This window comes from Cladophialophora yegresii (genome assembly GCF_000585515.1).
Source record: "Cladophialophora yegresii CBS 114405 chromosome Unknown aczIN-supercont1.4, whole genome shotgun sequence".
NCBI classification, from domain to species: domain Eukaryota; kingdom Fungi; phylum Ascomycota; class Eurotiomycetes; order Chaetothyriales; family Herpotrichiellaceae; genus Cladophialophora; species Cladophialophora yegresii.
The window spans coordinates 2,663,591-2,688,701 of NW_006913048.1; the positions used below are offsets into that span (position 1 = coordinate 2,663,591).

General features: G+C 54.6%; 11 protein-coding genes across 11 annotated transcripts; 5 read left to right on the top strand and 6 right to left on the bottom strand.

Annotated features, from left to right (window-relative positions):
- Nucleotides 1-163: 163 nt before the first annotated feature.
- On the top strand, nucleotides 164-2,524 carry A1O7_06305 (heat shock protein 78, mitochondrial; the record flags this gene model as incomplete). The annotated part of the gene is made up of 1 exon (XM_007760308.1): nucleotides 164-2,524. The coding sequence occupies one exon, from the start codon at nucleotides 164-166 to the stop codon at nucleotides 2,522-2,524; it is 2,361 nt and encodes a 786-aa protein (XP_007758498.1).
- A 469-nt stretch (nucleotides 2,525-2,993) lies between these two features.
- A1O7_06306 (uncharacterized protein) lies at nucleotides 2,994-5,166 on the top strand (the record flags this gene model as incomplete). Its single annotated transcript, XM_007760309.1, has 6 exons — nucleotides 2,994-3,158; nucleotides 3,256-3,425; nucleotides 3,530-3,936; nucleotides 3,995-4,352; nucleotides 4,554-4,642; nucleotides 4,763-5,166. The coding sequence occupies 6 exons, from the start codon at nucleotides 2,994-2,996 to the stop codon at nucleotides 5,164-5,166; spliced, it is 1,593 nt and encodes a 530-aa protein (XP_007758499.1).
- Nucleotides 5,167-5,347: 181 nt separating this feature from the next.
- On the bottom strand, nucleotides 5,348-6,913 carry A1O7_06307 (6-phosphogluconate dehydrogenase; the record flags this gene model as incomplete). The annotated part of the gene is made up of 1 exon (XM_007760310.1): nucleotides 5,348-6,913. One exon carries the CDS (start codon nucleotides 6,911-6,913, stop codon nucleotides 5,348-5,350), a length of 1,566 nt encoding a protein of 521 aa, XP_007758500.1.
- Nucleotides 6,914-7,991: 1,078 nt separating this feature from the next.
- On the bottom strand, nucleotides 7,992-9,038 carry A1O7_06308 (uncharacterized protein; the record flags this gene model as incomplete). Its single annotated transcript, XM_007760311.1, has 3 exons — nucleotides 7,992-8,389; nucleotides 8,464-8,609; nucleotides 8,677-9,038. The coding sequence occupies 3 exons, from the start codon at nucleotides 9,036-9,038 to the stop codon at nucleotides 7,992-7,994; spliced, it is 906 nt and encodes a 301-aa protein (XP_007758501.1).
- Nucleotides 9,039-10,128: 1,090 nt separating this feature from the next.
- Nucleotides 10,129-12,232, bottom strand: A1O7_06309 (uncharacterized protein; the record flags this gene model as incomplete). The annotated part of the gene is made up of 4 exons (XM_007760312.1): nucleotides 10,129-11,390; nucleotides 11,444-11,599; nucleotides 11,629-11,938; nucleotides 11,990-12,232. 4 exons carry the CDS (start codon nucleotides 12,230-12,232, stop codon nucleotides 10,129-10,131), a joined length of 1,971 nt encoding a protein of 656 aa, XP_007758502.1.
- Nucleotides 12,233-13,569: 1,337 nt separating this feature from the next.
- Nucleotides 13,570-14,649, top strand: A1O7_06310 (uncharacterized protein; the record flags this gene model as incomplete). Its single annotated transcript, XM_007760313.1, has 1 exon — nucleotides 13,570-14,649. The coding sequence occupies one exon, from the start codon at nucleotides 13,570-13,572 to the stop codon at nucleotides 14,647-14,649; it is 1,080 nt and encodes a 359-aa protein (XP_007758503.1).
- A 1,422-nt stretch (nucleotides 14,650-16,071) lies between these two features.
- On the bottom strand, nucleotides 16,072-16,719 carry A1O7_06311 (uncharacterized protein; the record flags this gene model as incomplete). Its single annotated transcript, XM_007760314.1, has 3 exons — nucleotides 16,072-16,183; nucleotides 16,260-16,541; nucleotides 16,619-16,719. The coding sequence occupies 3 exons, from the start codon at nucleotides 16,717-16,719 to the stop codon at nucleotides 16,072-16,074; spliced, it is 495 nt and encodes a 164-aa protein (XP_007758504.1).
- A 545-nt stretch (nucleotides 16,720-17,264) lies between these two features.
- On the bottom strand, nucleotides 17,265-18,110 carry A1O7_06312 (uncharacterized protein; the record flags this gene model as incomplete). Its single annotated transcript, XM_007760315.1, has 1 exon — nucleotides 17,265-18,110. One exon carries the CDS (start codon nucleotides 18,108-18,110, stop codon nucleotides 17,265-17,267), a length of 846 nt encoding a protein of 281 aa, XP_007758505.1.
- Nucleotides 18,111-19,574: 1,464 nt separating this feature from the next.
- On the top strand, nucleotides 19,575-20,854 carry A1O7_06313 (uncharacterized protein; the record flags this gene model as incomplete). Its single annotated transcript, XM_007760316.1, has 2 exons — nucleotides 19,575-20,293; nucleotides 20,344-20,854. 2 exons carry the CDS (start codon nucleotides 19,575-19,577, stop codon nucleotides 20,852-20,854), a joined length of 1,230 nt encoding a protein of 409 aa, XP_007758506.1.
- A 45-nt stretch (nucleotides 20,855-20,899) lies between these two features.
- Nucleotides 20,900-21,466, top strand: A1O7_06314 (uncharacterized protein; the record flags this gene model as incomplete). The annotated part of the gene is made up of 1 exon (XM_007760317.1): nucleotides 20,900-21,466. One exon carries the CDS (start codon nucleotides 20,900-20,902, stop codon nucleotides 21,464-21,466), a length of 567 nt encoding a protein of 188 aa, XP_007758507.1.
- A 651-nt stretch (nucleotides 21,467-22,117) lies between these two features.
- On the bottom strand, nucleotides 22,118-23,838 carry A1O7_06315 (uncharacterized protein; the record flags this gene model as incomplete). Its single annotated transcript, XM_007760318.1, has 2 exons — nucleotides 22,118-23,556; nucleotides 23,607-23,838. The coding sequence occupies 2 exons, from the start codon at nucleotides 23,836-23,838 to the stop codon at nucleotides 22,118-22,120; spliced, it is 1,671 nt and encodes a 556-aa protein (XP_007758508.1).
- Nucleotides 23,839-25,111: the final 1,273 nt, after the last annotated feature.

Genomic DNA, 25,111 nt, shown 5'->3' on the forward strand with positions numbered 1-25,111 from the left:
GGCTTCCAGAAAATGCTGCCGGTCTCGAACCACTGGCCATACGGAGTACCTCCATCCACAATTAAATCTTTGGACTTGTCGCCAGCATGTCTAACTATGCCCTTGATCACCGATAACACCTCTCCAAGTCGTGTAGCATTTGCGACTCGACATCAGAAGCACCATGAACGCCGCTAGAGCGTCGCTCGTGCGACGAGCACGACCTTCACGAATAGTTCTACCTTCATGGCAACACTCGAAAGCCACACCCCTGGCAGTCCCCGTTGTAAGAGCTATTGCGGCTCCTCGTTCGATATTACCGACATCCTCTTTCGTACGGACGTATGCCAATGGACGACCTCACCCTCCTGGAGGAACTCACCGCATGAACATGGGAGGCGAGCCTGAAAAGCCTGCTTTGGAAGAGTATGGGGTTGATCTAACAGCCCGGGCAAAAGATGGCAAACTCGACCCGGTCATCGGAAGAGACGCTGAGATTCACCGCACGATTCAGATCCTGTCTCGCAGAACGAAGAACAACCCGGTTCTGATCGGTGCCGCAGGGACAGGCAAAACCGCCATTCTCGAAGGACTCGCACAGAGAATAGTCAGGGGGGATGTGCCTGAGAGTATCAAGAATAAGAGGGTCATTGCTCTGGACCTGGGGCAGCTGATAGCCGGAGCCAAATTTAGAGGTGACTTTGAAGAGCGGCTGAAGAAAGTCCTGAAAGAGGTTCAAGATGCTCAGGGTGGTGTGATTCTTTTCATTGACGAACTGCATACCCTGCTCGGCCTCGGCAAGGCAGAGGGCTCTATCGACGCCAGCAACCTGCTCAAACCGGCTTTGTCTCGCGGCGAACTCCAATGCTGCGGCGCAACGACTCTCAATGAATACCGCCAAATCGAGAAAGACGTTGCGCTTGCACGGCGTTTCCAACCCATTCAAGTTGGCGAACCTTCGGTCCAAGACACTATCTCTATCCTGCGCGGTATCAAGGACCGCTATGAGGTTCACCACGGTGTTCGCATCACAGATGGAGCTCTCGTGGCCGCTGCGACATACAGCAACCGCTACATTACTGATCGCTTCCTGCCGGACAAGGCCATTGATCTGGTGGACGAAGCTGCATCCGCTCTGAGACTACAACAGGAGTCGAAGCCTGACGCCATCCAAACCTTGGACCGTGAAATTATGACCATCCAGATCGAGCTTGAATCCTTGCGCAAGGAAACAGACATAGCATCCAAAGAACGCCGACAGAAGCTTGAAGAGACTCTGGCAGAGAAGAAAAAAAAAGTCGACCGTCTAACTGAGATATGGGATCGTGAAAAGGCCGAGATCGAAGCTATCAAGCGTACGAAGGAAGACCTTGAGAAAGCCCGACAAGAGCTAGAGCAAGCCAGGCGAGAAGGAAACTTTGGTCGCGCAGGTGAACTCCAATACGCCACCATTCCCAAACTTGAAGCGCAGCTACCTCGAGAAGGTGAGGAGGTCATATCTACCACCAAGAATGGAGAAACTCTCATCCACGATTCAGTCACGGCCGATGACATTGCCAATGTCGTGAGTCGGACCACAGGCATTCCGGTGACCAAGCTCATGGCTGGTGAAGTCGAGAAGCTAGTCAAAATGGAAGACAAGCTGCGAGAACATGTCCGTGGCCAAGATGAAGCTCTCACTGCAGTCGCCAACGCAGTTCGAATGCAGCGCGCAGGCCTTAACGGGGAGAACCGCCCACTGGGTAGCTTTATGTTCTTGGGACCTACCGGTGTTGGTAAGACGGAGCTCTGTAAACAAATCGCCAACTTCCTTTTCAGCACAGAAACTGCCGTGGTCAGATTCGACATGTCAGAATTTCAGGAGAAGCACACCGTTTCCCGATTGATTGGTGCCACAGCTGGCTACATTGGCTATGAAGACGCAGGACAGCTCACAGAAGCCGTTCGACGAAAGCCGTATGCGGTTCTTCTCTTCGACGAATTCGAAAAAGCACATCGCGACATCTCGAGCCTACTGCTGCAAGTGCTGGACGAAGGTTTCTTAACCGATGCCCAAGGCCACAAGGTGGACTTCCGAAACACTCTGATCGTGTTGACGAGCAACCTCGGCGCCGAGATCCTGATCGGCAGTGGTGCCGATGTGGAGTCTGTGACACCTGAGCAAAAGAAGGCCGTCATGGAAGTCGTGCAAGCCTCGTACCCGCCAGAGTTCCTCAACAGGATTGACGAGTTCATCATCTTCAACAAGCTGTCCAGGTCGGCATTGAGAGACATTGTGGACATCCGAATCCGCGAACTTCAGGGACGTCTGGACGACCGCAGAATGACGCTCGACGTCTCACCCGAGGTCAAGGACTGGCTGTGCGACAAGGGCTATGATCCCCGTTATGGAGCCCGGCCACTGAACAGGCTGATCCAGCACGAAATCGGAAGGAAGCTTGCCGACAGGATCATCCGAGGTGATTTGAAGACAGGGGATAGCGCAAAGGTCATTGTGAGCGACGGCGGAGAGGCCTTGGGTTTGCAGGTGCAACCTAGAGCATAGTTTGGCGTGGATGGTTTACTATGGCTTGTATAGTTGGACCGGGATCGTGCTGAGCTCGGATGGGTTCTTTTTAGCGGCATTTGCTGGTGTTGGCATGGGACGATACCCTCTCAAAATGACGACTGCATGAGATGCGACTAGGATGGATCTCGTGGGGCATTACAGCAAGGAAGCCGGGGGTTACCCGACATTGTATAGTACTGTGTATATAAGATCAATGAGACAGGATCCCAGCTCCACGATCCATTGTGATCTTCTCTTCCGTCCAATGGGTCTTCCAGTTCAAAGGGAGGATGTGTCAGTTGTTTACATACTCCGTACAGTACAAGCCGAACATTGGCAGATTTGTCCCCTTTGGAACAGCCCAAGCAATTGACGTGATCGCTGCGCCAGACCCAGACTCAGAAATACATTTACCAGTACACTCTGCAGGCACAATATTAGAACAGCCAAAATTGACCGCCTCACCATGTCATCTTCGCTGATCCGAAATGTGCTGAGTGCGCGACGTTCACTTGAACGCCGTCTACGAGCTCTTTGTCCCCCGGCCCAAGGCAAGGCATGGGAAACACTGCAGAAAAATGGACTCTTGGGATTCATTTGCTTCGGAGGCCCGCCCGTCCACTTTCAGATTGTGAGTGTCTCTTGGTGTATCTGGCGACTGCCACGGCAGCAGCATCCCGGCCGCCTTGATTGCCCGCCCGTGTTCTGACTTGCATCGTGACAAGCAGCTTCACCAACGCTTCGTCGAGAAGTACCAATGGCTAGAGGAGCCGATGTTCCAGGAGCTCTTCGCCGTGACGCAGGCTCTGTCCGGCCCAGCGAGCACCAAGATGCTGTACTGCATCAACCTGAACCGGAATGGCTTCCTGTCCGCGCTGCTGGCGTTCCTGCTGTGGTCGTGAGTGGGCCCCCTTCCCCGTTTCGATTCCCGAATCTCCTGCTATGCCGTGATGTGCCATGCTGTGCCCTCCGAAATGGGATCATGGTTTTTGACCGTGCCAGACTCCCCGGCGCGGTCGGAATGTACGCCCTCTCACTCGGCATCTCCAACGTGGGCGACACCCTCCCTGCCCCGGCGTATGCCCTGCTCTCCGGCCTCAACGCCGCGACGGTCGGCGTGATTGCGCTTGCGGCCGTGCAGCTGTCGCAGAAGGCCATCACCGACCAGGTGACGCGGGTGCTGGTGTTTCTGGGCGCCACTGCCGGCATGCTTTACAATGCGCTGTGGTATTTTCCGGTCCTGATCTTCTTGGCCGGACCGGTGACCATCGTCTGGGATTTTCGATGGTTTCACAATCTACCCAGGTGGACCTGGGCACGGGTCGGTGGCCGAAGACAACCCACGGCCCAAGGCCGGGACATTGAGATGAGAAGCACCGACCGCCCAGACATGGCTACAGGCCTGGAATGTGAGTCCTCAGTCATCGACAGGAAGGTGACGTGCTCGGCTAACAGAAGCATGACCAGACAATGACGCCGACACTGACCCCCACGCCCTGCCCTCTCCGCAGCCTCGAGTATCTACAGCGCCAGAGCATCGTGCAGAGGACTCCCAACGCGGCGGCCCGACCACCGGCCGGGGGCCAAGTGGAATGGCAGCCGGGACTTCAGAGGCAAGAGTCATCCCCGCAGACAGAGAACTCAGGGTATCCTGGAGATTCGGGTCGCTTTTGATCGCAGGCTTCCTCGTCACCTTCGTCACCATGATGGTCCTGCGCGGAGTGATCAAAGAGACACCCTTGCTGTTCAGCCTCTTTTCGAACCTCTACCTCGCTGGGACGATAATTTTCGGCGGCGGGCCCGTGGTGATCCCCCTCCTTCGCCAGTGAGTACACCATCCACGCATTCCACGCAAACACAACAATGGACAAGCGATGCCCACCTCACCCCTGTCTCTTGGACACAATCAACCGCTCATCCCGTTGGTCAATAAAGTCGACCCAATAGTGCAAGAGACTTATTGGTACCATCGATTTTTTACAGCAGAAGAATGCTGTTGCTGGCTGACCTGCCTTTCCAAACACAGATACATCGTCGCCGAGGGATGGGTTTCGCCGCGGGACTTCCTCCTCGGCCTCGCCCTCATCCAGTCCTTCCCCGGGCCGAACTTCAACTGTAAGTACTTTGCAGAGTCTTTCGCGCGCCCGTCCCTCCGCGCACACGCACACGCACCCGCCCACACGTACAAACAAAAAACAGCTGACACAAAGCCTCCGCGCGACGCCGCGCGCGCAGTCGCCGTCTACCTAGGCTCCCTGACGGCGCTCAACGCGTCGTACCCCAGCGCGGCCGGTGCCGTCGTCGCCTTTGTCGCCATCTTCGCGCCGGGCCTCGTCCTCGTGCACGGCACCATGGGGATCTGGACGGCGCTGCGCACCCGGCGGTGGGTCCGCGCCGGGCTGCGCGGCATCAACGCCGCGGCCGTGGGGTTGATCTACACGGCCATCTACCGGCTGTGGGAGATCGGGTACATCGACGAGAGGTTCACGAGCGGGTCGAGCCTGGGCCGGGATCCGTGGTGGGTCGTCGTCACGGCGACGAGTTACGTCGGCGTGTCCTGGTACAAGGTCCCCGTGCCGGGGGCTATCTTGCTGGGCGGTGCCATGGGGTTGATTTGGTACGGTGTCGTGTCGAGGTAGCTAAAGTCACAGGGGCAAGACATCGGGGGATTAATTACAGTACGGAAATTCTTGCGATCAGCTGTCCTGCGCCATTGCTCTCTCGTTCTTTCCATCTCGCTTCACATTTGCTCGGAAAGCGCTATTTCAATGACTACCGCTAAGTTTACAGTATTATACCCCGTACCGCTTCCGGCGCCCTTCACGCCGGTCTCCACTCGTAATGATGGGCGCCTTTCTTGGCCTTTCCGGGATCCTCGCCCTTGACGTGAGGTCGATCGTACGCGTGGGCTCCGAAGAAATCCATCTCGGCCTCCATGAACTGGGTGGGCAGGGCGGTACTCCCGTCGTATTTGAGGTACTCGAGCGAGGCGGACAGGCTGGGGATCACGGCGTCCCACTCTGTCGCCTTGAGCACAATGTTCTTCAGCGCGGGGTAGTTGTCGCGCAGGGCCTGTGCGACGGGCTTGAGCAGTTTGATGTCGGACGTCTCTTTGCCCTGCTGGGCGGCCAATGCCGCCTCCAGCATGTCAGCAATCTGGCTCGATTGGATGATGCAGCCCTCGCGCCAGATGCGGATGCAGGTTGCGAGGTCGACGTTCCATTGCTCGGCGCGGGAGGCCTTGCTGATCAGTTCAAGGCCCTGGCAGAAGGAACACACGAACGAGGCGTAGACGGCTTTGCAGAGCTCCTCGACGAAGGCTTCCTTGTCTGGCACGTCCGCCTGCTTCGGCGGCGGTGTCTGAAGTTCCTTGGCCACCTCGAGGCGTTCCGCTCTCTCTCCGCTGGCATAGCGGAGGAATTGACCGGCCGCAATGGTGGGCGCAGTCACGCGCCGATAAGCCGCCTCCATGACAGACCAGAAGCCCGTGCCTTCGCTGCTGTCGTCGTCCTGGACGACCTTGTCGAGGACGTCATCGAGGACGTACCCGCCCTCGCCTGTGCCTTCCCCTTGCCCGTCCCCCTTTGGCGTCTTCTTCCTCTGACAAATCTCCGCCCCGATCTGAACCAAGAACGTCGACCGAAGTGACCCTTCCGAGTTCCAGCGGTCGAGGACCTTGCCGATGTCCCCGTTCGACATGCCAAGACAATACCTCATGATTCCCCACGCTTCGCACAGTGTGGACAGCATGCCGTTCTCGATCCCATTGTGCATCGTCTTGACGTAGTGTCCAGAGCCACCAGGTCCGATGTAGGCCACGCAGGGAGATTCCTTCGTATCCTCCGGCGAAGATGCCTTGGCGGCGAACTTCTCCAGGATAGGCAACACCTTCTGCACAGCCGCCTTATCGCCACCAGGTGACATGCTGGGGCCTCGCCTCGCTGATTGATATCCCCCCGAGACGCCCATGCCTATCCAAGCGACGCCCTTGTCGGACAGCTCGCGCTGCCGCCTCTCCGTGTTGCGATAATGCTCGTTCCCGCCATCGAGCACGATGAACCCTTTGCCTAGATGGTCGCCCATCTTCGCAATGACCTCGTCGGCCGCGTTCCCGTGCGTGATGCTGAAGATCAGGACTTTCGGGTCCTCGCTGGAAAGGCTGCCGACAAACTCTGCAATGTCGGTGAATCCGTCGATCTTGCCGTTCTTACCCTCTTGGCCTCCTTCCGGTTTCCGCGAGAGTGCCTCTTTTACATTGTCAGGCGAGATGTCCCAGATGGAAATGTCGAAGCCGAGTTCTGCGATCCCCAGGGCCATCATACTGCCCATAGAGCCGGCGCCTACGATGCCGATGCGTTTGACGGGCGATTCGTCGTCGGGAGCCATGGTGATGTCGTGGCCAGTTGGCCGCCTTGCAAGAGAAAGAGGGACGTAGAGCAGAAATTGAATGTGAAGGTGAAGGGAAGGGTGAGGATGAAGTGTAAGGTGAAGGGAAAATCAAAGACAGAGAAGAGTGTGGTTCCTCAAGACCGAGGGATGAATAGGAGATCGTCGTCCGTCGTGCTTGTTTCGTTCAGTGGACAGTGGACAGGCGGATGTGCTAGTACGAGTAGTTTATTCACTTCATCATGTATGCATGTGATGACAAGCCTTTTAGACGCGGATTTCAGTTGCAGTTGCATGACAGGGACCGGCCGCCCGGGAGTCCAACACGTGTCTGTTCAGGTCGCCTTATTCCAACGGGTGCAGTTAGTGGTGAATGCTTGGTTCGGACGATAGAGACATGACTACGTCACCCTCGAGGAAGCCCGATGTTGACCTCCGTGTAGGTGGCGGACTGCTGTGGCGGCACTTGTATGTACATGGACGCGTGCGAGGAGAGGCACACCAGACAAATACACCAACATAGTGACTTGCATGACTTTGCTGGGTGGTTCGTTATGTCAAAATGACCTCATGGAGTGAAGATACCACCTAGGTACTAGTAGGTATATCAGATTAGGTGGACGAGGTGAGATATCGGTGATACGGAACGGTGCTTGTACATACCGCGCTCCACTTACCACGCCTACGAGTAACGAGGCCAGCAACCAAATAAGCAAGCCTGACGTAGAAAGCTTGATCCGAAAGATTAATTATGTGTGCCCTTTCAAGGACAAGTACTTCCACCCAGTCTCATCCTGTTATCTCATATACCAAACGCACACTGTTCAGTGTCTGTTTAGTTGATGAATGAATGATTGATTGATTACGAAGTCTAGAACGTAGCTACCAGCTAGCCACAAGACACACTCCTGGCGTGGTGTGCACGGGACCGGCAGGAGATCTAGCTCGACGCACACCCCTCACTCGTATCGCTATCATTAATGGCTTCTCACCAACTTCACCCGCACCTCTCTTAGCTGAGCGAACATTCATCTTCCTCCACCAGCTATTAACTTGGAAACGATCCTCGACACAGACCTTACGCTGTGACACCGGTGTTACCCGCGACAACTGGGGCGTCACGAGCAGCCTTCTCCTCCTTCCGCAACACACGGTCCTCTCCATAGTTGATGTCGAGGCCCAAGCGTGCAGGATCAATGTTCCAGTGTCCGGCGATCAAAGCGACACTGAACACAGGCTTGGCGAGGAAGTCGAGCACCCCGTAGAAAACGGCCTCCGAATCTGGGGCAATGATGTTGGCCCCTTCCGAGACGCCCCATGCGATGGGATAGCAGAGCCAGACGAACAAGGTCAGAACGCCGCAGAGCATGTACGTGCGGTAGATGTCCTGACCGAGCAATTTGGCGCGCTTGCGGCCCACGCCAGCGAGGTTCCAGAATATGTAGAACATGGCGACGGTGCCGAACGTCCACCAGCCTAGAATTTCAACTCGTCAGCCCTGGGACAGGAACGACATTGGGCCGAGAAGTACAAAGCGAAGATTCACTCACCCCACTTCCAGCGGCTAGGAGTCAGAGCTCCAATAAGCCCAGTGATGATCATGATCCAGTCGATGAAGATGGTCCACACAATAGTTGGCCAAGGCAAGCCGGCGGTGAGCATGAGGTCCAAGAGGAGCAAAGGGGTTGTGATAAACCTGGCGTGGCGGATGCGCGTCAGTCTGTGCTCCGGCACGTCCGTCATGAACAAGTCGGGAAACTCACCAGTCGATATATCGGGCGTAGTAGATTTCGCGGTTGACGCCGGCGACCTTGGACCAGCTACGCTGATACTCAACGTTGATAGGTGCCCATCCCTGGTGCGATCCCATGGCGTAGTAAGCGAGCATGGCGGTCAAGTTGATGGCCGCTGTGATGTAGTAAAAGATGCGGTGCCGCTGCGGCTTCAAATGCCCGGCGATGATGACCCCCAACCCGACAACGCCCATGACGGACATGATGGCGTAGTAGAAGTCGGAGCCATGACTAGTGAGGGCAATGGCGGCGCTCTTGCCATTCTGTGTCGGATTTGACGAAACGGCGTTGTTGTTTCGCTTGAACAGCGGATGTAGCTGATTCGGTTCCATGTTGTAATTATGGTACGGAGGTGAAGAGCTGCACAGGAAACGCACGTCTGAGAAGTGGAAGTCGCAGTTTATTTGCCACTGCCGACGAGGTCGCTTTTCACTTATACCCAAAGGAGTCGTTACAGGTGAAGATATCCCCTGGGAGGACACGGTGCAGCCCGACACCGATTATATGAGGATAGGAATGACTGCGGTATCTCGTTTCCGGCGGATTGCATCTTGGGCGACAGTGACTCGCACACCGCAAGAAACGTGCAACGCTTGCGTCACGCCCGGAAGAGCAGGATACAAAGCGCCAGTGTTGGATGTACCTTGCACCGCGTATTGTGATCATGAGCTCATCATGAGTTAAACGCGACTCCATACTAGCTATGGGACCACCAGAGGCACCTTTGATTTCGGATATCGGATGCAGTAGGCTGCTATTCAACGGTCATCGCTCAACACATGCCTTGAAAGCAAGGAATGCGCGGAAGCCACGCCCTTGATGTTTCGTGCTGCTCTGTTCATAGACACCCTCACATTGGTCTTTTCAATCCTTCGTCTCTTTGAACTCTCTAGACAGCGTAAAATTTAAGCGTGAGGGTAATCTCTGGTTAAGACTTGTCTAAGGAAGCTTGTTCAGTCCAGTGCTACTGTGCATTGGCTGGTTTGGCTGCGGAAAAGTCAGCACCAGAGAGGTGTCCGCAGATGGGGTGGTCGTAGTAGCCGTCGACTCTATGGATCGTGCATTTCGAAGTTGATCGAGTGCGGGACGATGAAGGAGAAGCGTGATAGCAGTTGCGGGTTGAATCCATTACATCAAGAAGCCTTGCAAGATCGACGCTAGCGCATGAGGAACTTGCCGCACCGATAGATACTGTATCTCCCACAGTGTCTACTCTGCATGACCCTCCTCGTGGGGAAGTCCCAAGCATTGAATGCATGGGTCTAGCTCATTAGACCCGGGCAGCCCTGAGCGGCTACAGCAACACGCCCAAGCCCCAGCGTTGGGTGAATCGCCATTTGAACAATGCCTTCCAAGACAAATGCGGACGCAGAGGTCGCTTTTCTTGAGCCACCATCGCAAGAGCCGGGAATGATTGCGGGACTACTTTCCACAACCTACAGCGACTGCTTTCCGTCGCTTGTGCGGAACCAGGATGGTGCTGAAAAACTGCTCGACCTCTTCTACGTCCTGTAATCCGCACACAAGTGATACGTGCTGGTCTGGCCGGAGGACTACAAGGCAACCCTCATCTTTGTCAACGCCCCATTCTGCATACGCATCATCAAAGTCTCCCTCCTCCCCCTCGTAGTTGTTTGCGTAGCATTTCCAATAGTCGTAGCCAAGTTTTGAGTCGAAAGGGCGCAGGAGTTCGGGTAGGCTGAAGACTTCGACCTTGCGCCGAGAAGCAGCGTGTATAGTCAAGACTTCAATGACCGAGTCGACCTTGTCACCGTCTGGTGTGTATGTTCGTAGAAACGATGAAGGTGCATCCATGCGCGCGCACAGAGTGCGTAAGCGTGCCATCTGTGCGACTTGGCTTATATCACCCGCGAGCACTAACAACCGCCAGCGGCCATCGGCTGGCAGCATCGAGTGGACATGAACTATATTAGCTTCTGCATGATTCAATACCAGAAAGGAGGGTAGTCGCTGTCCAAGTGGTATCTTACTCGCTAACGACCGCGTCGAGGGTCGTCGAGTTTGGCTCGAACCGTCGAGATCGGTACCGGATTGGGAATCTCTCGAACCGTCATCTTCGCGTGCTGTGACCACCAAGGAATTAGGACCATACTCCACACCAACTCCACTGAGAAACGTTCGAAACCGCTCATAGAACTCGTCGTAATTGTGTGCATCCGAGCCGGCTCCTTTCTCGTAGAAGTCGCACATGTCTCGATCCATCTTTATTAAAGTTTGTGCGACGGATTGTCGTTCGGCATTGTACGTGTCCAGGATGTCAGGCTTTGCGATACCTTTGATGACTTGGCCGAGCTTCCATACCAGGTTGTAAGAGTCTTGCATCGACACGTTCATCCCCGCCCCCATTGTGGGTGAATGCGTATGGACGGCGTCGCCGACAAGGAAGACCCGATTACCTTTGCTGAAGCTGGGAGCACACTGCTGGCCCACAGTATATATCGACCACCAATCGCAGTGTTCGTATGACAGCTTGTACGGACTCAAAATTGTCGAGGCCTTCTCTGTAATCATTTCCGGAGTGACCTTGCTTGTGTCAAGGTCATCGCCTTCGCTGCCGGTCTCGGCCAGTTGAACATAGAATCTGACGAGCCGATCTTCACGTGGGAATGTCATCGTGCTGCCGGCCTTCGTTGAGTGTATGGAGCATGAGACGCGTATATCAGCTGGAAAAAGCGTTAGCACTTCTCCACCAACAACGTCCGATATTCATGCTCACGGAAGTCGGTGATAGGGACGATATCCACCACCCCGAAGTGCACTTTCGTCTTGCCACCTTCGAGCCTCAGGCCGATCTGATCACGAGTCCAGCTGTGCCCGCCATCTGCACCTACCAGGTATCGGGCTTTGATGATCTCTTCTTGCGGCGATCGCACTATGCTCGTCAACCATGTAATCAACCACTCTTGGTGTTGGGGATCTTCTTACAGCCTTGGTCTGCTGTAGCTCCGTTGGTTGTGATATTGTTTCGTTCGATCCGTAGACAGATCGGATAAGCAGTGTGGTCCGTCATGAGAGCTTCTTCTAGTTGGAGGGACTTAGTCTTCGTGTTTCTCTCGACACTCAAGCGGCCTTCTCTTTGCAAGAAATCAATGAAGTTCTGCTCAATGAAACCTTGATGGATTCCCAGTTGACAGAACCGGCCAAGTTCTTCTTCCTTGACCCGAACCCGCTCCGTTCGTTGAATTTTGCTGTCGTCTTCGGGATCTGGATTCTGGTCACAGTCAGTATAGTTTGCACGAAGAGGCAGCCACGCAGCACCTACCCAGGAACAGATCTCTCGCAATTGATAGGCCTTTTCATTGATCGCATTCGCCATCCCGAAGCTATCGAGTATCTCCAAAGTACGTACATGGAGACCGTCGGCCCGTCCGGTTTGTACCCTGTCAAGTTTATCATCGAGTGTCCGCGCGTCCAAACCCATACGACTTGCCCAAGCAGCAGCCATGAGCCCGGCCGGACCAGCACCGATGATGACGAGATCACTGTATGTTACTTTAGGTTCCATGGTGACCAGGACGCTTCCAGCCTCTTCGTAACAGCTGTAGCTTGCAGAGGGCTCGCACTCGTGTCCAAGCGCTTTTCGCGGCCAGAGACCCTGCGTTTTGCACTGAGCGACCTTGCCCAAGGTTGTTCCAGTGGCCTTTGGAGGCAGAAGAATTATACGAGCCTGGTAGAGCACCAATAATTGGGTTGAAAGTGGAGACAGTTAACAGATCCGAGCACTTGGAGCCGGGAAGGAGATCGTCCTCAGGCAGAGTCCGGTTGGAGCTTGTGCTACGAGTACGAGTACTCACGATGTACTTACCTGGATCTTTTTTCTGCGTCGCGGGCTCGGCACACTTCCAAAGCCTGTCAAAGTAAGACGGGGAGCTAGAACCGGACCTGTGCCAGATCTTGTTTCGTAGCGATGACCCATCTAATTCTGCAGTCTTGGTCACATGCTCCGGATATCCTTCCTCTTACTCGTATGATCTCATTAAGAGTGACACGGCAGGGTACGAGGTACTGTAATTAGGTGCGAGGTGAGGACGTCCCCAACTGACTGAGGGGTGACAGATGACGCTGGTTGTCGGCCGGTAGCCGGAGTGTAATGACCACCACCTTTCGATCGAGATGCACGAGCACACGCTTCTGGCAAGTCTGTTTCGTCCGGTACCTCGTGGCGGGGCATCATTGTCGGTGAGAGCTACGAGACTGGAAGTCGCTGGTGAAATGTGTTGAGCGCCAGCCAGAAATAGTTAGCGCCACTGGCAATGTCAACGACGTCACGGGGCTTGGCACACATGCGGGTTTCCCACAAACCCAATATTCAACGCTGACCGAGGCGACGTTGCGGAATGCGGATCCTCCGTGTACGGGTATCTAATGGGATGTGGCCGAACCGCCCGATCATTTTTCCGTGACACAAGTCATTATGCCCCAACATTGGGTGGCGTCATGTCAGGAACGCGCAGGATTTCTTGTCCAACGGAGGTAATTGCCAGCAGATCAGATTGACGCGGAGATTGTTTCCACGCTTGTCTCCCACTTCCGACAGCCACTGAGTGCAGAGCTCGTGGTGTAGTGGGCGGCATGAGTTCTGCAGACATGTCGTGATCTCAAAGCCATCTTACTCCGGTCCACACAGCCATCACGGCACTTCTTCGATCTCCACACTCGAATCGGCGTGCTGGTCATCTCAGCAGCCCGTTGGTCGGTACGTATTCCCCGCGCTGGGATCTCGCATGTCGATTTTCAGATGTTGACTTGTTTATAACCAGCTAGATCCTCGTGAGATTTTCCCAATGGCTGTCTCTGTCTCAAGCACGGCAATCTGTTCTTACCATACAACAGGACGCCATCATGGGGTCCTATGAGGAACCGAGCCCGGATATCATTGACATCCAGTCGGACGCCGAGAAAATCGAACTTTCGAAGGACACTGCCGAGTGTTTGAAGACCGAGCCCTCCAGCTTCTCCTCGTTGCTGCTTTGGAATGAACAAGGCTTGAAACGCTTCGAGGCTGTCACCTACGCGCGAGAATATTACCTGACCAACTCCGAAATCGAGCTGCTCAAAGCACACAGTCACAAGATAGCTGACACGATTGAATCCGGTTCCATTGTTGTAGAATTGGGCAGCGGAGCCTTGCGGAAGACGAAGATCCTCCTACAAGCGCTCGACGACGCGAAAAAGCCGGTGGACTACTTCGCGCTCGACCTCTCGCGTGCAGAGCTTGAGCGGACGCTGAAAGAAGTATCTCCTGGCACCTTCGAGCACGTTCGCTGCCATGGTCTACTAGGGACATACGATGACGGCCTAGTGTGGTTGCAGCAATACGAAATCGCTTCGAGACCGAGAGTTGTGCTCTCACTTGGGTCGACCCTTGGGAGCTTTACACGACCCGAGGCGGCTGATTTTTTCAGAGCTTTCGGCGCTGCTATCGACCATGCCGTGAACGGAGCGATCAGGAGTGAACCTCTGATGGTGATCGGAGCAGACGGGTGTAAGAAGGCTGAGCGGGTCTGGGCTGCGTACAATGACGCCGAAGGTAGAAACGACTCGTTTATAAGAAACGCGCTCGATCATGCAAATCAAATTCTTGGCAAACGCATTTTTCATCAGGACGAATGGGATCGTCAGGGACAATGGAACGACGAGCTTGGACGCCACGAACAGTACCTAGTGCCACGAAAAGATGTCTGGTTCGAGGATCGCTGTTTAAAAGCCGGTGAAAAGATCTTCGTAGTTGCAAGCCACAAGTACGACGACAAAGATCGAGAAGAACTCTGGAAAGGTGCGGGCCTGAAGTTACTCGATGGATGGCAGGTGCCAGAGACACAATATGGTAGGTCGCTTCCATCCTCTCGTGACGATACACTGATTTCAATGCAGGGCTATATCTTCTGTCGGCGCGGGGGGCAAACACTTCCTGAAAGCTGAACGAAAGAACCCCAGAAATCGGCCTGCCCAGAACCCACGTTTACGTTATGTTGTACACTATGCGTATGCTTGCGACATGTTCTTCCAAGGCAGAGCGCATCACCATTGTTTATCTTTGCCCGAAGGCCTTCTCCAGCCATCTTCGACCGCTACGGGTCCAAGGCTTCATATTTGATGCCCGTGCCTTGATCATACCAGTCTAAAGGTGCTATTGGTTGCCTCCGCCACATCCTTATCTCTCACTTTATGCCATCCCAACTCTTTTTCTACCACCTCCCCGTTTTGGGCTCGTCGCCGCCGCCGCTCCAGAGTTGAGCGATGCTTGTCGATTCCGCTCCCAATCAATCATCGACATCCGGGACGATCATGGGCTCGGTTGGCGCAATTGGGAGCCCTAGATCCATTGTTGCCAACCATCCGGTCACTTGCGCTGTAGCCGGATGGTACAGAATCGCGCTTCGTGGGACTCTTGATTGTCCCCACACGGGAACTTTCTGGCCCGTTTTTTCAACCCGCGGCATTATCTGTCGCAACATATACCGTTATTCCGGTGTCGTGTCAAATCAACCGCATGGTGAGGGTGGTGGTCATTGGCCGAATATATGCATTCTTGGAAAGTGTTCGTTCACTTCGAGGTTCCTGACGCAGCGACTACGGACGTCGGTGGGGACCTCCGCTGGGCTCTCACCTTATATTGAGACATGCTTTCTTAATGGCCCCCCTTTATGGGGAGCAGATATCACCAGCCTGGGTTCGCTGAGCCCTCTGCTCTGAAGGTCACGTTGTTGTGCAGTTGCCAGGAAGAGTCCAACGGCTATACCAGTCAACCTACATGCTGAGTGTAGACTAGTGATTGATCGTATGCCGCGAAATGTGGCCGATGTTCATGCCGAGGGACTCTTCGGATCGAACCGCGCTGTATCATGCGGCAGCAGATGGGTCCGCGTCACATGTTAGATTGTTCCTGAATGACAGGCGGTAGGTCGCAGGACGAAGAATGCTGCCGGGCAAAGCCGTTCCAGCTGGCTGAAGACATCCCGGAAGTGGTGCAAATGTTCGGAACGAGCGTAGGGCACTACATACAACCTGAGCCACCGTCCACGCAGGCAAACATGCCGGCTTTGTGTTATATTCGCAATGCATGCCATTCTCGCCAAGTAGATAATACGAAGCAAGTACCACCACAGACCAAAACGAGACCACTACAGGCATTTCGCTGGATGGCCATTATTCCCTATGCACACACGTGCCTAGCTCGCTCTGTAACGAGCTGACGTGTCGAATGTATGCCATCCTTCAATCCGCGTATGTCGACGCTGCCAGGGGATCCGTGCGATGATGAAGAAAGGCGCTGCATGCCAGCAAGACCAGATCGAGCACCTCCACCGCCTCAAATTGCCCTCGCCCTCGCCCTCGCCCCAATCAAGCATTGAGCGCCTCTCCCAAGATAATCCTGTCGGCAACGTACCCCGTCACGGCCGCAAACACAGCCTTGTGCAATAAGTCGATGATCTGTTCGTTGACAGGCCAGGTCCTACAGCGTTGGCACGACGTTAGCATACAAAGGGACCATGAATCCTAATTTTCACCACGACGCGAGGGACGCATACCAAGGCAAAGCGCCAACGCCAGTCCAGTTCTCCAACGTCTGATCAACCAGCAACCTTACGCCCATGAAGAGGTAGCTTCCAAACGGGCCGACAATGCCGTAATAGCTCATCGCGCCACGGATCCCGGCCGCGAGCATGCCCTGGCCCCAGTGCATCGCGTGGTTGATTCTGTCCGGCTGGGCATGGAAATCGAGGTTGAACAGGCGAGCAAGCGTTTTGCCGGGCACGTAGGAACTCGGGCGGTGGGTGAGCGCCTGCTCGGTCTTTTCGCCGAGTGTCATTCTGGAGTGTGGATTGTCTTGATCAGCACAGCGAAACTCTCTCTCGTCCTCAGAGATGTTGACGAGGGTGATACATACGCAGCGACACCGACGGCGCCGGCTCCGATGCCAATGGCGATGCATTCGATCAGCGAGAAGCGGATCTTCGGACGCGCGGGGTTGATGTAGCTTTCCGGCATGATGATTGTGTGGTTCGAGATGTTCGACTCAGGCTCAGGACGTAATCTGGTATGGAGCAACCTTGTCGAGGACGAGGAGGATGAGAAATGATATTGCTTGAACGCTTTATGCTCTCGACGTGTAGAACATGACGTTTGCGGGTGTCGGAAACAATGTCCGGACGGCGCGGCTCTTTTCAGCCTCGTGAACCACTATGTACAATACTGAATGATGGGAGACCTAATTAATTCTGGTCCAAAGGACTACAGACTACGCATGTAAAGCTCCGCAGGTCGAGCAGAAGTCTTGGATGATTGCAGAGAAGCCTAAACGCCACCCGTTTGACCTGGCCTCCACGTTACTCGTCGCCGCCACACGCCGCTCATGCACTGCCGCCTCTTTGAGGAGGGCTCCAGCGATCTATAGCTATCATAGTCAGGTCTGAGACGCTGCAACTATGATTCTGCGCGAAGCCTTGCAGTGCATGATACCGCGGCCACCGAAGATGGCGTACCGGTGTACAGCGTGTTGTACGGATCTCGATGGTCAGACCGGTATATTGCTTCTATCCTCTCCTGGCCTTCAGTTCGTTATGGTAGTGACCCGACCGCTCAACCTGGGCGACCCATGCGGCCCAGATCGGTGGAAACGCCCGGTTTATGGTCTCGGCGCAATCTTTCGCTTCCTTCTCATTTAAATACAGTATCTCCAGGTCCGTGTCACACCGGAGAGACATGGCCATTGACTGGATGACGGCCGCTCGGCTCACGTGAATAGCCCGATACACGGCGTCCTCGAGACGTCGTGCCCAGGTGACAAATCCGTTGCCTCGTTGAAAGACTACGCTGTGAACGGGGACAGAAGCCATTCCGTCCATGTCATCGGCGCCGGCAAATGACCTCGCCAGAGCATTACCAAGGTGTTTGTGATTGATCAGGAAATTGTGGGGATGGGTGGGAGGCAGGCCAGCGAAGTGGTCGGCAGGATTGAATATTGGACTTTGAGAGCCGACAAAGCCTGCCATGTGGTAGCTGGGCTGCAGCAAACTTCCGTAGCTGTTACACAGCCCGTACACAATGGTATGCAGGTTGTGTGCATGAACAATGCTCTGCACCCCCGGGTAACGCTCGTAAATGCAACTGTGGATGTAGTGCTCGGTGGTTTTGGGCACGGTCTGAACGGCTTGACACCCACTGTAGGGGACGGCCACCGGAGACCCGTCAACATTCCACTGGGTGAGATCGCCCTTGGATGCGACCAGAATGGCCGGCATGTTGCTGGTGAAGAAGGTTGAAGGGTTGTAGGGATTCCGAATCGAGATATGACCGTGCTCGGCCAGGACTCCATGTTGGTGGAGGATGTGAAATGCGGTGATGAGACGCGACAATGTCTCGTCCAGGTATGTTTCCATGACCGAAGACCCCTGTTGGCCAAAATATGCGATGGGAGATGTATGTACGTCGAATTTGGATTGGTGTATAGTGTCAAGGTCGTGGGATTCTCGCATACTTCGTTGTTCGATTTGCGCGCAATGATAAGCACGGTCTATTTGTAGGTACGGTGGGGACGGATGGCCGCTGGGGCCAGGGCCTTCTTTACTATGACGCTGGGTTCCGCAGCTCTGTGTGAGAGTACTAATTATCGCTGCAAGTCGGTGGGATCCCTTATCCTCAGCACAGACTTGTGCCAGCAGTTTTCGCGTCTCTCAGCTCGGAGGTTCTAGACTGCTATCACCGGGTCGAGACGGTGGGATTGTAACGTGCTCCGCAGGGGGATCTCAAAACCCTCGAATCAATCTCGGATTGATCATGTCGGATGTCTACCTCGTACTGGCTTTCGTCCACACCCCGGGACTGCGGGGCGAAAGGAAAAAGGATCCGGATAGGCTCTCTCATTGGGTTGTAAGTCGCCACGAGCAAGCAGCAGCCGAGGGGCTCGAGGCCGGAGAGAATCTCCGGCGCCGGCCACGGCTAAGACAAATCGGGTAAAGGGCGACCAGGCGTCGCCCCCCGCGCCGGAAAGCAGCCAATAGAACGATGGGTGCCCAACAAAACCCTGGACCTCACTTCCGGCTGTCGTCGATGATCGAGGGATCTTGTTCTGCCTCTTCCGTGATACGGAGAAGAGGCCATACGTACACAGGGAGGTGGACACTCGGGACCCAGGACGAGTTCGACTCAGTGGATAGTGCATGTCGCCGTCGCGTGCCCGGTCCCCGCATTACGTAGCGTTGTGTTCTTCGTTGCCGAACTCACATCAGCCATGCGCACCCTCACTCCGGTATTGTCGATTCGAACCGTCAGAAGAACGGACTACATCAAAACCCCCAGTCAATGGCATTCCATGGGGATGCATCACCGGCGCGTGTGTCGAAGCGTCCAGGAAGTCTGTTGCCTAGTACAACGCCCTCTAGGTCTGGTCCTTCTGTGCCTCAGTCTCCGGCTTCTTCACGCAGCGCAAGTTCAATCCGGATTCGAGTCTCCCACGCATGTGACCGATGTCGTCTCATGCGGACCAAATGCTCAGGGGGAAATCCTTGCGGGAAATGCGGCAAGGATGGGGCAGCCTGCAACTTTGGCGATCGGAAGAGAGAAAGAAACAAAAAGTATGCCTCGCGCCTCCATCCGACATGATGAGCGTTCCACTGACAGACGAGAAAGGGATCTCGTCGAAAGCCACCTCCAAATTGAAGATCTCAAGACCAAAAACAGCATGCTCCTTGACGCTTTGAAGACTATCGCCGCCAGCCCGAATCTAGATCCAACCGAGACCGCAAACATTCGAGAAATGATACTCAACGTTTGTCCATAGACTCCTATGAAAGCATGACTGATTGGGAACCCAGTGTGAATTGGAGGTACAGTGCACACCTTCAATGACTCCAAGCACGCGAACCGGCGACAGTTCTCGGTTCCCTCTAAGCGTGGAGAGCACTCCTGAAGACGAGCAGTATACCTACGCTAGCTTAGGGTTGCCCGTGGGCCAGGACGTGCTGACCCATAGCATTGACGTGGGTCGCGGCAGGCGCGCTGTCGGATTCATAGGGAAGATCTCCGAAGTGTCCTGGATTGCACGGGCGTACTCCTACCTCACCGTTCCTGCCGCCGCCGACCTCGCCATGCGAGAGAATGTCTCCAATTACACACCTGCAACACAGTTCAACTACTTCATGGATGATGAGGACCTCTTGAGCCTGGACGAGGACTACGTCGATGCGCTTCATTGGCCGGGAGATCTGACGGCCCGGATCCTATCCGAGGCATTTTTCCACGCGCTTCATGGTAATTTTAACTGGTTTGCACGAGCGCGTTTTCTCGAAGAACTGGACAACTTTCCGTACAACCGCATGCACCTCTCATGGGCGCAGCGCAGGTGGCTTGCAGTTGCCAATTTGATGTGGGCCATTGGGTCGAAGTGGTTGCACCACGCCATGCTGGATGATGAACCGGGCATGGAATCCCATTTGGTGTATTATGCTCGGGCTCGAGCACTGGGTCTCGACCATAGGGTCATGCTCGACAATCCGGGTCTCGATGGCATCAACGCCTTAGGAATGCTCTCCTTCTACCTCTTTACAAACGGCTCGGTCTCGAGGTATGTCCGATATCCACGGAGCTATACGCACAACAGCTGACCAGTTCTAGAGCATGGGTATTGATAGGGGTGGCAATCAGGAACGCCACGTGTCTTGGTCTGCATCTCAGGACTGTCGACGGGGCCCTGAGCCAGGCACAGCTTGAGGAGAGAGCTCGCTTGTGGTTTTCTCTCTACAGCCTCGAAGTGGCCATGTCAGAGGTGTTGGGAAAACCGCCGTTAATCCCTCTTGAATATACAGCGGTTCCCGTTGAACTCCTCAAGAGCGCTTCAGCCGAGGGTTCCCGCAGTGGCAACCACAAAGACGACACGAGGGGGCTCTGGTTGGATTTCCTTCGCCGCAGGAGAGAGGCCAGCCAGACCATGTGCGGAGGTCCTGTGCCGTCGCAAAATTTTCAATATGTTGGGTACGGCCCTCCTCCACAGCATACCTCTTGCAGGGCGCGCCTCTCGATCATCAGCAACCGTGTCATGGCACAACTCTACATGCCCCAACTGTCGCATTCATGGTCTTCGATGCAGAAGATAATCACCGGCCTCAGTATTCAGTTGGTCGGGTGAGAGAACAGTCTGCCGGAGGAGCTTAATCTCACGAGCACGATAGCCATGGGCACCGACCCGCGTGCCAAGATCGATCTGGCATTATACCACCAAAGCATCAGGATGATCTTATACAGGCCATGCTTGTGCCACATTCTCGTTCCCAACGAATCGGACTACATTCGAGAGTTCAACCTCAGCGGCGCGAGGAGTTGTGTCTGCGCAGGAGTGGCAATGGTCGATATTCTCCCAGAGGATGCGTCTGCCCATGAAGCGTACCAGCTGCTCCCGTGGTGGAATCTGCTGCACTACCTCGGCCAAGCGCTCGGGGTCTTCATCCTGGAACTCTGCCTGGACATGGAGCACTTTGACGGCATAGCCGCCCTCTTGACACCTCAGGTGCGGAAGGCCATGTCGTATCTCTGGTGTCTGACCGCGGGCTCCTTGTCGGCGTACAAGGCGTGGCGCATATTTCGGCATATGCTTTGGATTCTCAGCCTCCGGGTCGATAGTTTCGACGTCGTCGATATTCTACTCGAGGCGCACATACCGACAGGATGGACCGTGGACGACGAGGCCCTCTTGATGGACACCCTCAGACCGATAGGAGCCGAGCCAATGAAGGCGATGTAATAGGCTCTTACTGGGCTGGGCCTGGAATGGCAAAGCCAAACATGTACGAAAGGGTCTATTGTGATGAGGTGAAAGTTGCGGTGCCTGCGCTGTCCCGTGCAGCTGTCCAGCAGGCAGCTTTCTCCGCCTAGACGACCGGACGGCAGATACCACAGACCATGAACTGCGAAGTCGTCAAACTGACAGACCTCGTACTTCAACCACCTTGTTCAGATCGCAAGCATTTCTCTGCGGTTTGACTAATAGGGCTACACCAAAGAGTCTTGCCTGCCGCGACTGACACCGGCAAGAACAATACTGTTGCGGCAGCTGGCAACAACAGAGAAGATGTCGCGGCTGTAGAGAGGATATGCACAGCGGCGTTGACTTGCTGCGCACACGGAGATCAGCAGTTGGTGCCATATACCGAAGGAGGGATGAGCATTTTTTTGATTGTTCGTATGGACGCAATTGCTATGCATTCCTTACTGCAAATGCTCGCATGAGGAGGGGCTCATGAAACGTTTGCTTCAATCTTTGCATGTACAATCACTCCTGCACCGCCATGCGTGATCTGTGCTCGACACGAGCCTGATACGGCTGGGGAAATTCCCATGCGTTATAGCATTCTCATAGGAAACAATCCCGAACTCCATTTGCCTGTGGACCAATTCAAGGCTCAGAAGAGATCTCCTGTCTTGCTTTCGCGCTATCGTCAAATGGCTTCAACGCCGTCTTTGCTGGGCCGCAGATCTGGAGACCCTCCGGGCTGAATCGACTGCCATGGATAGGGCAATCCCAGGATTTCTCGTCGTTATTCCAACACACCACTCCGTGCAGATGGGGACAGAGCGCGCTCATGCGGTGAATCTTGCCATTGTTGTCTTTGTACACTGCCTGTGGGCCTTTGGCGGTCGGGTTGAGCACACCACCTTGATCCAGACCTAGATCTTCAACGTCCTTGATGTCTGAGTGTGCAAACCGCTTGTATTGTGTGTTGATCTGCACGTCATGCTCAACCATGCTTGGAAGTTTCTGGAGGATAGAGCTTTTGCGCTTCGGGTCATAGGCCTTGGCCCAAGGGCTGTCAATCCCTTGAATTTGATCTGCGATGAGTCGCCCAGCAAGCACGCCGTGGGTAAGCCCGTTTCCGGAGTCGCCGGTAACCACGTAGATCCGATTGTTGCCCGAATTCTTGCCGATAAATGCGTTGTAGTCGACCGGGTCGAGAACTTGGCCAGACCACTTGTAGTCGACGCTGCCTGCCTTTGTGAAGCGCTCGCGAGTCCACGTCTCCAATTCCTTGTATCGCTCCTCCCATTCGTCTTCTTGGCCAACCTTGTGATCACAACCACCAACGACCATGTAGTCGTCTTTTTCGTCGCAATCCGTCATGCGGACGTATTTGTATGGGTCGGCTGTGTCGTAGATAAGGCAGTCCTCGACGCTCCCTTTGGGTATTCTGATCGCGATGCAATATGTCCGGTGGTACTCGAGCTCGGCGACGACACTCAGCATCTGGAGAGGTATAACAGTTGCCTCGACTGCGTGGTGACACTTGATCGTATTGCCGTCCACCGTTGTGACTGTGACATCCTTTGGACCCAGGTGCAGGTCGACGAGCGGCACGTGTATGCCACTCTCATTTATCCTCAATGCACGGGTATGTGTGTAGCATTTGAAGTTGGGTTGCTTCTCGAGCCACTTCAGTACTCCTACAAGGTACTTGGTAGGGTGAAAGGTCGCCTGACGCCCAACAATGTTGCCACCTCGCTGGTCCGGTTTCCCGTCCCAGCCTTTGATTTTGAGATTTTCGTCATATGCGAAATCGAGGCCGAGCTGGGAGGCGAGCTCAGCTTCCTCCTTCAGCTCCTTCATGTCGTCGTCATGTTCCTTTGTGCCCACGGGGTACTGTGACACGTCGTACGCCTTCAGCATACGATATTCGCAGTCGATTCCAAGCTCCTTTGCAACTTCGCCGACATGCTTGATCGCCCAGTCGTGTGACTCTGCCGCAGCTTGTGCTCCGTCTCTTCCGAAGGCTTTCTGTATTGCTATGTACCCATCGTCCAGATCCGATGCCAAATGACCCGATGTTCGACCGGTCTCCCCTGCGAGATGGGTTAGCAAGAATTGTTCCCGTCACCGAGGTGAGGCTCACCCGAAAGTATATCTCTTGCTTCAATCATAACCACGTTGAGACCTCTCCTCACACATTGCTCTGCAACTGAGATGCCAGAGATACCAGATCCGATGACGCAGACATCAGTCTCGATATCCTTGTCCAACTTGGGGAACTTGGGCCGGTGAGAATATGGTTCCAGATGGACCCAGACTGAATCATTGGCACCTGAAGTTCTCATGAACTGGTTTGGATCTGAGGATTTAGGCATCTTGGCTGGTGAGGCTAGACCACGGGCAAGAATAAGGGGACGATTCCTGGAGATTCGTGAGCAAGTAATGTTACCGGGAGAGAGCGTCGAGGTGCGCGAGATCTGTTGTACGCGGGGAGCTCTTGCCGAGAGTGAGCGTAAAGCTGAAGAATACAGAAATAGCTCTGAAGCAAAGCCCATGGCTCACACCCCGCCCTAGAGATCGTGGGAGAAGTCCTGCCTCTAGCAAAGAATCATGTGTCCTGCGGGTGAGGCAAGTCCAATAAGTTGACTCGCTGGCGTGCAAGGCAAAGTTGATGACAAGCACGATTTAGTCGACGCGTCAAAGGCTCGCTTGTCACTTCCGCTTCGAATCAGATGCGAGCAATTATGCTCACTTCACGTCGCTCAATGGAGGATTAGACCGCACGGTTTCGGATGTTTCATGATCAACAAGACCGTCACCAGGCCTCAAGTGACAATACCCACTACTCGTACACAGTACTCGCACGAATATTTCACAAGGCCCGTAGCTCACGAAGCAGAGTGCGGGGAGCCACTGTCAACCCTAGAAGGAGACAGTCTCTTCCTAGAAGCCCGAGCTGTTGGTGGCCACAGAGTGAGACGAGACATGCAACGTCACCGGTTGTGGTGGAAGATGAATCCGATCACCCTTTGCATAGTGACGTAAGTGGCTTGCAGCTCGAAAGAGGCTCACCGGATCAAAAGCCTGGGACTGTCACCCATGCCGCCAGCTGCGCAATCCGTGCAAATGCGGTGCAGGAGCTTTCTCTGGAAGTGGACACAACTACCTCGTACGCAAGGAACCAACATCGTGCACATCCAAGCCAACAACTCGGGAAGACCGGGTTACCGGTATGTTAGAGCTCGACCGACAGAGTACCGTGTAAGTTACCATAAGTTCGGAGCTTGAAAATGGACTCTCCATGTCAGTCAATTCGTAGGGCGGCTTGGTGACTTCTCGGAGCCCGTCTTCCAATACGAATTACGGAGCAAGCTAACTAGCTTTTACTTAATGAACCTGCTACCGGAAACTTGTGATTTGGCCATCGTGAACCTTTAATGTGTCCCGGCAAAATCTTTGCTGTGAATTCCAGACGTGCAGTAATAACCACAGGGACGCACGGGTACGAGGCACATAATAGCACAATTCCCAGTCTCGTGTTTCATCTCAGGCCGTGCCCATCGCCATCAAACACTGCCAACCCAGCCGTTATGCCGGCGGCATTGTGTCAGCCTCAAGTGTTGGTGTCAAGACGGCATGGACACACCA